General features: G+C 38.3%; 1 protein-coding gene and 1 long non-coding RNA gene across 3 annotated transcripts in view; one reads left to right on the top strand and one right to left on the bottom strand.

The window, feature by feature from the left end:
• The window catches only part of LOC142406190 (uncharacterized), a 213,550-nt gene that overhangs the window by 35,983 nt on the left and 164,285 nt on the right, over positions 1 to 13,282 (bottom strand). The window lies entirely within an intron of this gene.
• ARFGEF1 (ARF guanine nucleotide exchange factor 1) overlaps positions 1 to 13,282 on the top strand; it is a 100,748-nt gene that overhangs the window by 21,532 nt on the left and 65,934 nt on the right. The window contains exon 2 of the mRNA XM_075494765.1: positions 11,427 to 11,457. Coding sequence (XP_075350880.1) covers positions 11,427 to 11,457 — 31 coding nt within the window. The remainder of the gene's footprint in view (positions 1 to 11,426; positions 11,458 to 13,282) is intronic.

Below are 13,282 nucleotides of genomic sequence, written 5' to 3'. Positions count from 1 at the left end.
AGTGAGTTGAAATAGAGCACTGACCCCAGGAAAACTAAAATTATCAAGCTATTTAAACTTTGTGCCTTGGCAATAATTGCATAAGGAGTGTGCAAATAAGCATGAAGAGACATGTGGAATAGGAGGAACCACCTTTTTCGGTGGCCACCCTCAGTTGGACTGGATTAAAGCATATTGGGAAACTGTACCTCTAGGCAAGATCCTTTCTATAACCTAGTTAGGTGACTGTGTATTTGGTAAGCAACCAAATTGCCTGTATATTGATTCACCTTTTCAGCAACTCGTGCCACAAGTTCTGAGCGTGAAACCAATATATGGGGGTAGTGGGAGGAGGTATCAAAAAGGGCTGGAACAAAGTATTTGAAAGGTATGCCCTACTTGATTAAAATAAATGTACGTGGCTATGCTCTTCTTGTAACTGGGTTTAAAGATGTAAATAAAAAGTCTGTTTCCATTCTTTGATTTTGATCTAAGTATAAGAAATTTCTTTAAGGAGTGAAGACACAGGTTTGGATACTGCTGGGAGTTTGCTGTAGATTTAATAAAGGGTGAAGACCCATATAATATTGAGGGGAAGCAGAGGGATTTACTGCTGCAGAAAATGAGCTTTTCAGCCACATGTTAGAATATAAATGCTACTAATCATGACTATAATTCAGTTATCCTTGGCAATGTGTGACTTACATGTGTGTCACCCCTCCTCTTCTTCCCAAGTAGTCAGTGAAGCAACTTGACAGTAGTCTCAGCTTGGTTTAGCAAGTAGGAAGATTATTACAGAAAATCTAGTCATAAAACCCATTGGATTGAATGATTCTGAATTAATTTTAAGCAGAATGAGGCCACTAGAGTAGTTTCTTCTTTTGAGTAGATTTGCCGCTGATTCTCTGTTTGAAAATGTCATACCTAATGAGCTGAAGGAGCAGGTAGTAAGGTTGGCTGAGTGGAGACAGGTTGCGCGTTCAAGCTTTGGAATTTACACCAGAGTTGCATATTCGCAAATGATACCATATTGTGAAGAAGGGTAGGGAGAAGGTGCAGCTCTGTATGAATGACTGTCTAAAAAGAAAATGAAGAAAGGGAAGATTGCTTCACAGATAAAAAGCCCAATAAGGACCATCAGACATAGAGTTACTGTCTTTTAAATTGCAGATACAAAAGTAGAGAAATACTTCAATAGGATTTTCTGCAAACCTTTAACATAGCAGAAAATATGGCATGGAAAGAATATATAATGTTCCTTTCTTATATTAGCACTCTCTTCAGAGGATTAGTGTCATCTGAAGTTGAAGCACCTCACCTGTAAAAAGTTTGTATTCATGGCTTTTGTTTTTTTACTTTGTGTGTATGGACACATTAATATTTCTCTACATGCTTCAAAGGTTACTACTCCATGTTTTTCTAAGCTAATGAGATAATGACTTAGTATTTCAGTTGATTAGAGGGTTTCAGGATTTCGTAGAGCACAACAAGGAGGATCTACACAGAATTTCATCAAGAGTTGTCAGACTCAAAATATAACTGCTGTTTGTTTGGAAGGCTGCTTCTTAAATAGTGTGATTAATCTGTGCTTCTTTAGTTACTCCTTCAATACCTGTAAACATGAAGTTGCAGCAGCATAATACATTGGAATGGAAAGCAAGTGGAAGTGTTCAAATACACTCTTAAGGGTGTTTTGTTTGTCTGTACAAGAATTACTTGCTATTATATAAATGCTGTGTGAAGACCACAGCAGTGACTTTCTTAAATCTGCATGGAGCTTTGCTCTTTTCCATCCATGTGCATAGCTATGTGAGCTGTAATCTTGCACATAGAGGAAACGAAGTAGAATGTAAGGTTAACTGACACCAGCAAATAACAGCAGTCATAAGAACAGATGTGTAAATAAACTATAACTGAGGGTCTATGCTAAAGTCTGGGCTCAGAAATTTTGAGGGGAAAAACACTCATGGTATTCTACGATGGGGAGAATGTACACAGGTGAAATCCACACTTTGCTGTATGTGCTTGCGCTTGTGTCTGTATTTCTTCCAATCCTGTTTCTCTTTAGGTTAGCTTCCTGGATTAAAACAAAGAACAAAAACTGCACCCCTAAAGGCCCAGTGCTGCTATCGGCCTCTTCTTGGACTCCCACAAATAGGATTTTTTGTCCATCTTACAGTCACTGTGTTCAGGAGGATTTGAGGGAAGGGAGAAATCTCTGTGCATCCTAGAAGGTATGATGGAGAAAGCTGTTTATAGGATTTACAGGAAGACACAGTGCTATGATATGCATCTTGGGAATTCCATTTAAGGAACAATTTCAGCTTTCATAGTGAGTGTTTTCTTCTGCAGGCTACCTAAAATACTGATCATTTCAGTACTGTCTTCCTATAATGAATTTGCATACATTATTACCAGTTTTAGGCAAGTCAACCTGATTTGATAATCTAGGGGAAAACCAGTATTGTACTAACCTTGTACAATAATATTGTTTAATTATTTTATGGTAATTTGAGATCTCAGTGAGGCTTCTTATAAAGCTTTCATTTTTTTGTCTGTTTGCTATTTACATACACTGATAGAGATTAACGTTGAAGATAGATGTATTAAAAGTTATTGAAAGTTAATTACACTGCTACGGTTTAAAAAGAAATGGGAGAGGAAAGTACCATAATCTTAAGTTTGCTAGTTACTCTTCTCCATACATCTTCAGCACAAGAAAACGTTTTGAAACTGGAGTAGTTCAGAGTTTGGAAGTAATGAGGCAGAGGCTCTGTGACAGCAAGAAGAGTGGTCAGCTGAAAGCCTGGAGAAAATTTCTATGCAGTGTGTGTGCTTGACACTGTTTGTCCCTTAGCAAATCTTCAGCTTTGCAAAGACCTGTAGGGGGTTTAGATGTTAGGAACAATGTTTAGGTAAGAGCAAGTGCCAAACTTGCAGCATGTATTTTTACATAAACTTGCTGGTTTTTCTTACGCATACTGACTTGGCAGAAGTTGCCCACAGAGATCATCTCTGGATCATCACTGTCTGCATGCAGTGGACCTTGAGTTGAAAACGGGTGTGTCTTTCTCCAGTTTGTTGTTTGGACTCCTTAGACCTGATTATTTTAGGTTTTTTTTCTGAAGTCTGTTACTGACTTTTGGGTGTTAATACTAACTTACCTTAGCTGAATAGGCAAGAGACTTTTTGACACTGCTTGAAGCTAACGGATAGCAGATAACAAGAAAAGAAACAAGTTTGGGATATTTATTTATAAATATATTCTAATAACCACTTTTGGGGGGAAACTTACTCAGCATGATCTGCTTGGAATTTTATCTCTTTGAGGGGGAGATTTTTTCAGGGCGTTTTTTATTCCTGTCACGTTTATGTGGCTTTACTGCTGAGTTCAAACTTGGTAAATTTTTTTAATTAAACTATCACCATATATGTAATAATCTTATTATACAGCTGGGGATATAGTTAATTAAAGTTCTCTTCAAATAAATATTGGATTTCTAGTTTTATATTACTTACAGTCCAGCTAACTTTATCTTACAGTTTTAAATGGATAAGTACCTTTATACTGCTAGGTCTTTGAGGGTTTCCATATACCTTGCCATGGAGAAGTACAGTTTCAGTATTGTTAACGATGAAAAATTTGGGTTTTTTTAATCCCTTGGTTGCCACAACATTTTGTATGATATTAGAGACAGTCACTAGAATACTTGGATGGAAGGAAGCAAGCGAAGTCAATTCAAGCAAAGCTTTTAATGTTCTAATAGGGTTTCACCTTTTTTTTTTTTTTAATACAGCTATCGATATAATTTAAATTCCTCTTCACTGCATGTTCCTTGGATCTCATCCACCTGCTTTGACTTGAAAGAACTGAATTCAAATTGCTTCCTTCTCACGGTAGTCTTCTATGGTATAAGTAATGTGAGCTCCAAACATTGACTTGTTTCCTTGGAGTATTGCAGCCTGTGCTGCTTTGGCTGGTTCTACCTCCCGATTAGCCAGGATGGTTACAGTTCTTTAAAATGCCACTGCTTACTGTCTGGAATTCGTTATATATTTAATACCCCCCCCCTTTTTTTTTTCTTTTAGTTGTAATATCGTTATGATTTTTAGTCATCTGCATACATTTTTGGCATTAAGAAGAGTTGGAAAACCCAAATTTTTTTTTTTTCAATACTAAGTGGAAGAGTAGCTCCTTCTGCCTCTCCCCCAGTGAGCAGAGGAACAGGCATATACATTTTGGATATAATTTTTATGAGGTAATGGGTTTTTTCCCCAGTGAAAATGCAGGATGTTTTCTGTTCCAATAGATTTACTTTGTTAGATAAATAAACTTTGATGTTTACACTGATTATTAGTCTTTGGATATGCAGATCCTTGTAACATTGAGACTTATGCAGGTGCTTCTCTGGCAGACAACGTCAGTTGTTTGGAATTACAGTATTGTGGGAATGTAATATGCTCTTGTTTTTGAATACAATTCTGATGCAAGAACAGAAAAATATAATGTGAGATATGTATTAAATGCTTTTAAGTGTATGGGGTTTTCCTAACATCATACTTTGTAATGAACTTGTAAAGTATTTTTCCATTTTATGGTAAATAGTTTGCCCTTTTCCCAATAGCAAGTTCCATAAGAATTCTTTTCCCTGTAATCTAATGTACAACTTGATGTTGAGCTGATACCATAGAACTTAGCTCTGTATACCATTCCGAAGGTAACCATTTAGTTATCCCTTACTTGATGAGAATATTATCCTTGATTTCTGCCAAAGTGTAACCATAGAATATTTATACTTTACATGATATTATGGCATATTTAGATAAGCAGAAGGAAATATTACCTAAAGATAACCTAGAGGAGAGGGTCTATTTCAGATGTAGGGGGATGTTGGCATAGGAGCCAAAGGAATAATCCAGTCATAAACAAATTTCAAATGGGAATTAGACACACCCTTCAGTGTAGTTAAGGTTTAAATCCTTTGAATTGGATTAGCGGGGCAAACAGTGAATTAGTTCTAAGTTGGAGTTTGATCAGCATTAAAGACCAGTTAAGACAGTATTGTCCACAGCACCTGTTTGACCTACTTGGCCCATTTTGACCTTGGTGCTTAGGTGTTGTCATTACAGAGGGAGTTGTTGAATTTATAGTTGCAAATGAGATTAGCTGGTCATTAGGTCTTAAAGGGAGAAAAAGAAAACTAGAAACTAGTTTGTTTTTTTCATCGTAGAAACTATGAGCAGTCTGAAGAGGGTAAGGAAAAGTGTTCAAATGGCATGCTGAAATAGTGAATTAAAGTTGGAGAAGTGAGAATGGAATTATGGATACTTGTTGTGGTGGTTTACCTCCAGCCGGCAGCTACGCCCCACGCAGCCACTCAGTGGCTGGTATCGGGGAGAGAATTGGAAGGGTAAAAGTGAGAAAATTTTGGGTTGAGATAAAGACAACTTAATAAGAAAAAAAAAAGGGGGGGGTGGAAGGCAAGAATAAAGGAAAACGAAACCAAGAAACAGAAGTGATGCAAAAAAAGCAATAGCTCACCACCAGGCAACTGATGCCCAGCCAGTCCCTGAGCAACAGCAGGCAAACTCCCTTCTTCTCCTCTCCAGCTTTATATGCTGAGCTTGACGTCATATGGTATGGAATAGCCCTTGGGTCAGCTGTCCCAGCTGTGTCCCCTCCCAACTTCTTGTGCACCCCCAGCCTACTCGCTGGAGGGGTGGGGTGAGGAGCAGAAAAGGCCTTGACTCTGTGTGAGCACTGCTCAGCAGTAACGAAAACATCCCTGTATTGTCAACACTGTTTCCAGCACAAATCTAAAACACAGTGCCATACAAACTACTATGAAGAAAATTAACTCTATCCCAGCCAAAACCAGTACACCTGTATAACAAAGGTCTTAGACTTTGAAAAATTTAGGAGATTTCTTTGAAATAATGATGGTCTGTACAAGTGTAGATGAAATGGAAAATTGTGTTGAAACTACTGTACATGACTCATTTTACCTGCTGTGGTGGGTTGACCCTTGCTGGGTGCCAGGTGCTCACCAAAGCTGCTCTATCACTCCCCTCCTCAGCTGGACTGGGGAGAGAAAATATAACAAAAGGCTCGTGGTCGAGATAAGGGCAGTAATCATTCACCAATTCCTGCCACAGGCAAAACAGGCTTGACTTGGGGAAAGTAGTTTAATTTATTACTAATCAAATCAGAGTAAGGTAATGAGAAGATAAAACCTAAATCTTAACACCTTCTCCCCACCCCTCCCTTCTTCCTGGGCTCAACTTTACTCCCGAGTTCTCTACCTCCTCCCCCTCAGCGGTGCAGGGGACGGGGAATGGGGGTTGCGGTCAGTTCATCACACGTCGTCTCTGCTGCACCTTCCTCCTTAGGGGGGAGGACTCCTCACACTCTTCCCCTGCTCCAACGTGGGGTCCCTCCCACAGGAGACAATCCTCCACAAACTTCTCCAACGTGAGTCCTTCCCACAGGCTGCAGTTCTTCACAGACTGCTCCGGAGTGGGGGGTCCCTTCCACAGGGTGCAGTCCTTCAGGAACAGACTGCTCCAGTGTGGGTCCCCTGTGGGGGTCACAAGTCCTGCCAGCAAACCTGCTCCAGCATGGGCTCCTCTCTCCATGGGGCCGCAGGTCCTGCTAGGAGCCTGCTCCAGCATGGGCTTCCCATGGGGTCACAGCTTCCTTCAGGCATCCACCTGCTGCAGCATGGGGTCGTCCATGGGCTGCAGGTGGATATCTGCTCCACCGTGGACCTCCATGGGCTGCAGGGGGACAGCCTGCCTCACCATGGTCTTCACCAGGGGCTGCAGGGGAATCTCTGCTCCGGTGCCTGGAGCCTCTCCTCCCTCTCCTTCACTGACCTTGGTGTCTGCAGAGTTGTTCCTCTCATATATTCTCACTCCTCTCCCCAGCTGCAGTTTCTATTGTGCAGGTTTTTTTCCCCGTTCTTAAATACATTATCCCAGAGGCACTACCACCGTCGCCGATTGGCTCGGCCTTGGCCAGCAGCAGGTCCATCTTGGACATGGGAGAAGCTTCTAGCAGCTTCTCACAGAAGCCACCCCTGTAGCCCCCCTGATACCAAAACCTTGCCACACAAACCCAATACACCTGCTTTGTGAAACAGTTGAGGCATACCATTGTAAAATTGCAAAATAATGTATCTCTTTGATCAGCTCTTATCTTCTGTGTGCAAAAGCCACATACATTTCCATTAATTCTATGATAGAGCTCTATAAAGAGGTCTTCTTATGGAGCTGTGTATGAAAGTGAGAGTTCAGGAGCGATTTATTTTGTCTGCTGCACTTTATTTAAGAGTACTAAATATGCCCCAGTTAATTCTATGGCACTGAAAGGATGATGTGTCCTAAACCAGAATTATCTGAGCTATTTTTCACAGTAATTCTGTGTTTACGTCCCAGATAATGCAGAGAAAGACTCTGGAAGCTGTAGTTCTTTTCTGTAGTCTGCTTGCCCTGATCCCAGCATCTTGCATCCTCTCTTACTCTTCCTTCCCAAAATGAATGGTGATGGTGAGATAATAAGCTTTTCCAGCTCTTGGATCCTCTCCTTTGTGGTTTTGGGTGTGTGTTTTGGAGAGGGAGAGAGCAAAACAAGGAGGCAGCTGTATGATTTGAAGCCTGACTTCACCTTCCTTTTGTAGCTAATCTTTAGTTTTGCAGGGATTACTTTTTCCTATTTAAAATAATGTATCAATCAGTGTTTTGGTTCATCTGTCATTAACATATTACTAATCTAGCATGAGAATTGTTAGTTACCTTTATTATAATCTGTTTTTCTGCTGATAATTGAATTTTTCTGTGCTTCCTACTGGATATGGTTGTTACATGACGATGCAATTATGCTGTGATTAACTTGTGTTTTCGCTTGGAGAGCAGAGGGAGCAATCAGACAGTAAAGGAAAATAGGTTTTCTCTGTTCTTGAGGGTAAAAGTAAAGTTTAAGTTTGCTGTCTACCTCATTCATAGTAATGGTATCATACCATGTGCTTATCTGCCATTTAAAGTATTTTAGTCTCCTAAAATATTGATGTCAGCTACTATAAGAACCTTTCTTTTTATTTAACAAAGGGTATAAAATGCATACTTTCACATTAATAGACTGATGCGGTGCTGCTCAAAATGGTAGAAACATTTAATTAGTGACACTTGCATAAGCTCTTGCCTTTTAATTGTAGTATACTTCCTTCAATTACAAAAATTTCCATTTTCTGTTATGAATTGTTGTGACCTATTCTGAAGACAATCTCTTGTAGTATTTTAAGAAAGAATAGTGATAATTTGTTAGAATATCAGCAGCGTAATGAGGACTCTAAGCAGCTCTGATTAGATTTTTTTTTTTTAAATTATTATTATTTTTGTAATCTTTGCAAGTACTGCTATAGTTTACAAAGCAGAGAATAAATTCAGAGATAATCTGATGTAGCATCAAGATGACAACTAGCTGGGTTTGATACATTCTTTTAGTTCAGGAATAAAACCAGTTAGTGCAAAGCAGAACCGCTGTTTCTGATCTTTCTTTTCCTGAATGTTATTTTATGTTTGTCTGTTTGCTACGAACTGTCTTTGTTCGTGCAGTGCTTTCAGCTCAAGAAATCTGCTTAGGCATACAGTTTAACCACTGTTTTGGAACCTGTAAAGTTGATTAGGGTGTCCGAACACTCACCTGCTGTCACATCTGCTTTAAGTAGTGCGTATTTGCACTACTTAAAGAATATTTGCACTTAGGACACGTGCTGTCTTTTACTGGAAAAATACTGTTGTTCATGGAGAAAGGGAGAGGGTGGGGAGCTGACAACTGCCTTACTTGTACTTCCTTAAACAATTTTCACACTAATTCAGTACTCACAACTGTTTCTGTTCTGAACAATGAACAAGTTCCACTATAATTTGCACCTTCCCTAAGGGGGAGTAGTTAGCCGCAGGGGGTTAGCGTTCCAGTGGCATGGTGCAGGCTGAGAAGGGCAACCAGAATTGAATATGAAGTGGAGCTTCGCATTCTGTTGCTTTATTTATAGCAACAGTCTGAAATAATTCTTTTTCTAGATTTATTTGGTTGGGTTTTTTTTTCCCCTAGCCAAAGTATAAAATAACTTGTAAATGCACAAATCTTTGTTGTCAATAGAGTAGTTAAATCCTGTACCTAAGTGACCTTAAGTAAAACCGTTAAATAAACTATTGTGTTCATTTCAGGTTATTAAAATCTGATAAAATTGTAAACTGAAATTTGCGTTATAACAAGTTGACAATGACTGTTTTATCTTGAATTGAAATATCATCTTTTGTCATATTAAATACCATAAAATCGGTTATAATCTTGAATTATAATTTAAATATAAAACAGAAATGTTTGTTAGCATGACTTAAGTTCCAATTTTATAACTAAGCAGTTTCTGAATTTGTGTGTTAATCATTTTAATTGGGAATTTAATATCTAAAAAAAGAGCATTTAAAGGAGTCACTCAAACTAATTAAAGTTCAGTAAGACATGATTTCTACTTTCATGTTGAGTATCTGGCCCCCACCTTTATGGAGACACTTTAACTGTGTAATTTCACAGGCAAAATTTGTTAATGTTTCATTGCCGTTATTAATGGGATTACTTTCTGAGTAGAGCATTAGGACTCCCTTAGTTTCTGTAGTCTACTGTGTTTCATTCTGTGTTCAAAGTAGTTGGGTATTGGGCGAGAATCTGCTCAGTTTGGTTGCTTTAGTTAGAAACTTTGAACTCAGAAGGCATTCTGCAGTTGTATCTGTTGGTTGGTAATGTTGTTTGCTGGACAGACTTCAGAACATCTCAGGGAGGTGACTTCCTGGGTGTGAATGCTAAGGTGGGAGGTAAAATAATGAAGGGTATGAAGGTGCTGGAAGGGAGGAAGAGAGTTTCTTCTTCCTGTTGGTCAGGAATTTGTCTTCAAGCGAGTAAATGGATCAAGCATCATAACCTGGTAGGAAGGCATACTTTCCTGAAACACTGCTGATTATAAGACTTGTTGTTATTGTTACTTATTGAGGAGTATTAAATATCTGGAATATGGAATTATTTTCATGTTTTATCTAGTCCTGGATAACACAGATTTGAACCACTTTGGACTAGCTGTTTCTTGGATGAACCACTGACCTGCTAACCTGTGGATTTTACTGGCAGTAAACAGGAGCATCAGTCATATCAGAAATAAGCCTTAGATTTTAGGTTGACATGCACTCCTTATGTTAATTTTTCTTGATGTTGAGCAAGTCTATTACTAAACATTTGATACTAGTGATTTGTGATAAAATATCAAACTTGGGAACCTGTGTTGTGTAAGTGAATCAGTATGACTGTGTGAAATGCTAAATGCAGGGTGTGAAATGACTGTGTGAAACGCTAAAGACACAGACTAAGTGTGCTTTTGCTGCATGGGAGCTTAGTTAGAAATATTAAATTCTTTTTTTTGTCAGAATCAATCCATGCCACTATTTTAAAGCTTATACACAACAATCCAAGTAAAGTATTGGTTTTAGTTGATTGTGGCTTTGCATGTTTGAGCAGGATTTGACATTAGAATGGATTTCCTGAGATGATTTCTTAAAACATGTATATATATTCATACTTGATCCTGTACATTTTATTTCAAGAATGTATTCCTACAACATTGGAAATCCTAGTCTTTATGGAATTTCCTATGATATAAGTGTGCTAAATAACTAGAGAACACAAACAAAAGTACTCTTGAAATTGAAGATGTTTCCTAAAATTAGTTTCAGTACTTTAAAATTACTCTTAAAATGTATTGTAAAAAATTACTTAGAATGTCTTGTCAACAGCATTAAACTATCAGTCCTTCTGTTTTAATATATTTTAAAATAGTATGAAATAGAAGTGCTACAGACTTTTTTCCTCTCCTCTAGTCATTACTGTGGTGTCTAACACTGTTTAAAACCAAAGATAATTATTAGTCATCAAGGTTTCATGTAAGAATCAGCAATGCTGGTTTCTTTATTGTTTTTCTGTATAATGTACATTTAACAAGCAGTATATCCTTGATTGATAGATTAATAGTTTTACTAATACTTGCGTTTTCCTCGTTATTTCTATGTACGTGAGCTGTGAAAAGAGCTTGCCAATGTCTTGCCAGAAACATTCTAGGGATGTGGTGTTTAGCTGACATGACTGGATGCAAATTCAAGTATTAAGTTTTGAATATAGATTCATAAAGTAATTTTGATATAGTTTGCAACCAGTGCAGGTGAAGAGTAAAAGCTCTTATGAAACTGCTTATAAATGTGTATTTTCTGTTTTAAACTATTCCTGGTTTCAAATGTTTGCTAGTTTTGCTATAGGTTTACTTTCCAATCATTTTCAGTTATTTAATTTTATATTTGTGGTTTTGATACCATTTCCATAACTATGCCTTTGTTTCATTTTACAGAGGAAATAAAGGCTGAAACAGAAAAGCAAAGGTATGTGATAGTTCATCGTATTGAGTGATAGTGCTTTTAACTTCTTAAAATGTGTACCATACTTATTTTGCATTGGGAATACGGGCTCTCTCTGAAAAGCATTTTCAATGTATTTTGTAAGGTTGGTGGTACCTGGAAATGTGCTAAAAGTGCTCATTCTCTGACTGGCTGTTAGGGTGCAAGGCATGGGGCCTGGGAGTAGAGGCAGAAGATAGCTTAGAGGGAGCAGGCTGATACTGTCTGGCCAGGGAGGGTAGGAATGGGGATCAAGATTAGAAAAGGTCTTTGTGGGTGGCACAGAAAGAAAGTATTGGTGGAGGGGCCTGAGCTTAAAAGGTTCTTGAAGTGGCTTCAGAGGAGGTGGAAGAGCCTGGAATGCAAATAAAAGGCTTGAACTGTGAGCGAGCAAGGGGAGGAGGTTGGGGTGAGGAAGTGGGAACAGGTAGAGAAAACCAGTGTAATTTGAAAAGATAGTGTCTGGAAAGGACCTTGTTAGGGAATAGGTGTAGATTTCTGGAGACAGTTCCTCTGCAAGTGAAGGTAGAAGCCAAAATTGACTGACTCTTCCACTATCAACAAGTACATGTTTAAGTATTGGTAAACTGTGGAATCCATTATTAGTATTTAATTACATGTTCCACAGGATCTTCTTCCTCATTCAGTGTACGTTGCTAACCATGAGTCAGGGCTGCATGGTGAAGACTGTTTATACCACTTGTTGAAAGAATCCCATCAGTGGGTGAAACTGATGATGAAAGTGCTCTTACGGCTTAAGCAGATGAGTGCTGCCTGGGGACCTGTGTTCTGCCCTGTAACTGAATTTCTGGTTTAGGCAAATCATTTAAACCACAGCTGTCAAAATTGCCTGCTAATGATTTTTGCTTGGTCTCCTGGGTGTTTGAGGTGAAATCTACACGTTTTGGTTTGGAAAATGTAAGCACTTCTAGCTGGAAAGGAAGCCATGTTTGTTTCAGAAGATGTAAAGGACAATTTAATATCAAATATGCTGAGCAATTTAGTCTTGCAGCTTATCAAATTGGGCACGTAAAAATTAGTGGATGCAGCTGACTGAGTCACTCACTGTGCTTCAGTTTCCACCAGCAAAATAAAGTCAATACCATCAGTTCATAGTAAGGTTGTAAAAATAAATTTAGTATTTGTGTAGTGTTCAGAAAATGTTGCACCAAGCACCACAAGACAGTCTCAGACAAAGTAATAACGTGGTTTTATAATAGGTTTTACTTAGAGTAGCATAAATAAAGCAGAAGTCCCCATTGTGAAGCTTCATAAGAAAAAAATACTTAACGTTAAATATGCAGTGAGGGATATTTGTGCTGGGCACTGAATAAGGAAAAGTAATATCTGATCCTGTAGTTAAATACCATGCTAAAACTAATGAGAACGCTGAATTACAATGATTTATACAAGCATGGTTCAGCCGTTTCTGCACTTTGAGTGCATAAATTCTGTCCTATTATTATCTGAAGTTGTGATTTTTTTGGGGCATAACGTGCATGTCTTACCTGCCTGTGTACAGTTTCTAAATAGATTTTGATTTCTTCAGTGCTGACTTTGACAGTAGCCTTTTGCTGCTATGAAGGCATTGCTGGTCTTGGAAACTGTGAATGGATTTGCCCTATTCTTACTGTAGAGTCAAATTTTTTTAGGTGCAGTAGAAAATACTGTTTTTCTAGGCCTTAGAATAGCGAAACCTCTTAGTTTATCAAATTATTTTCAGCTTCTTATTTCTGTAATTGAGATTTGAATATCCTAACAAGGGACTTATAATAATAATTCTTCTTTAAATTTTTCCAGTCCCTGTTCA

Source organism: Mycteria americana, chromosome 2 (assembly GCF_035582795.1).
Source record: "Mycteria americana isolate JAX WOST 10 ecotype Jacksonville Zoo and Gardens chromosome 2, USCA_MyAme_1.0, whole genome shotgun sequence".
In the NCBI taxonomy this organism is placed as follows: Eukaryota; Metazoa; Chordata; class Aves; order Ciconiiformes; family Ciconiidae; genus Mycteria; species Mycteria americana.
The sequence above is the reverse complement of the archived record's forward strand: the minus strand, read 5'-3'. Positions and strand labels throughout refer to the sequence as shown.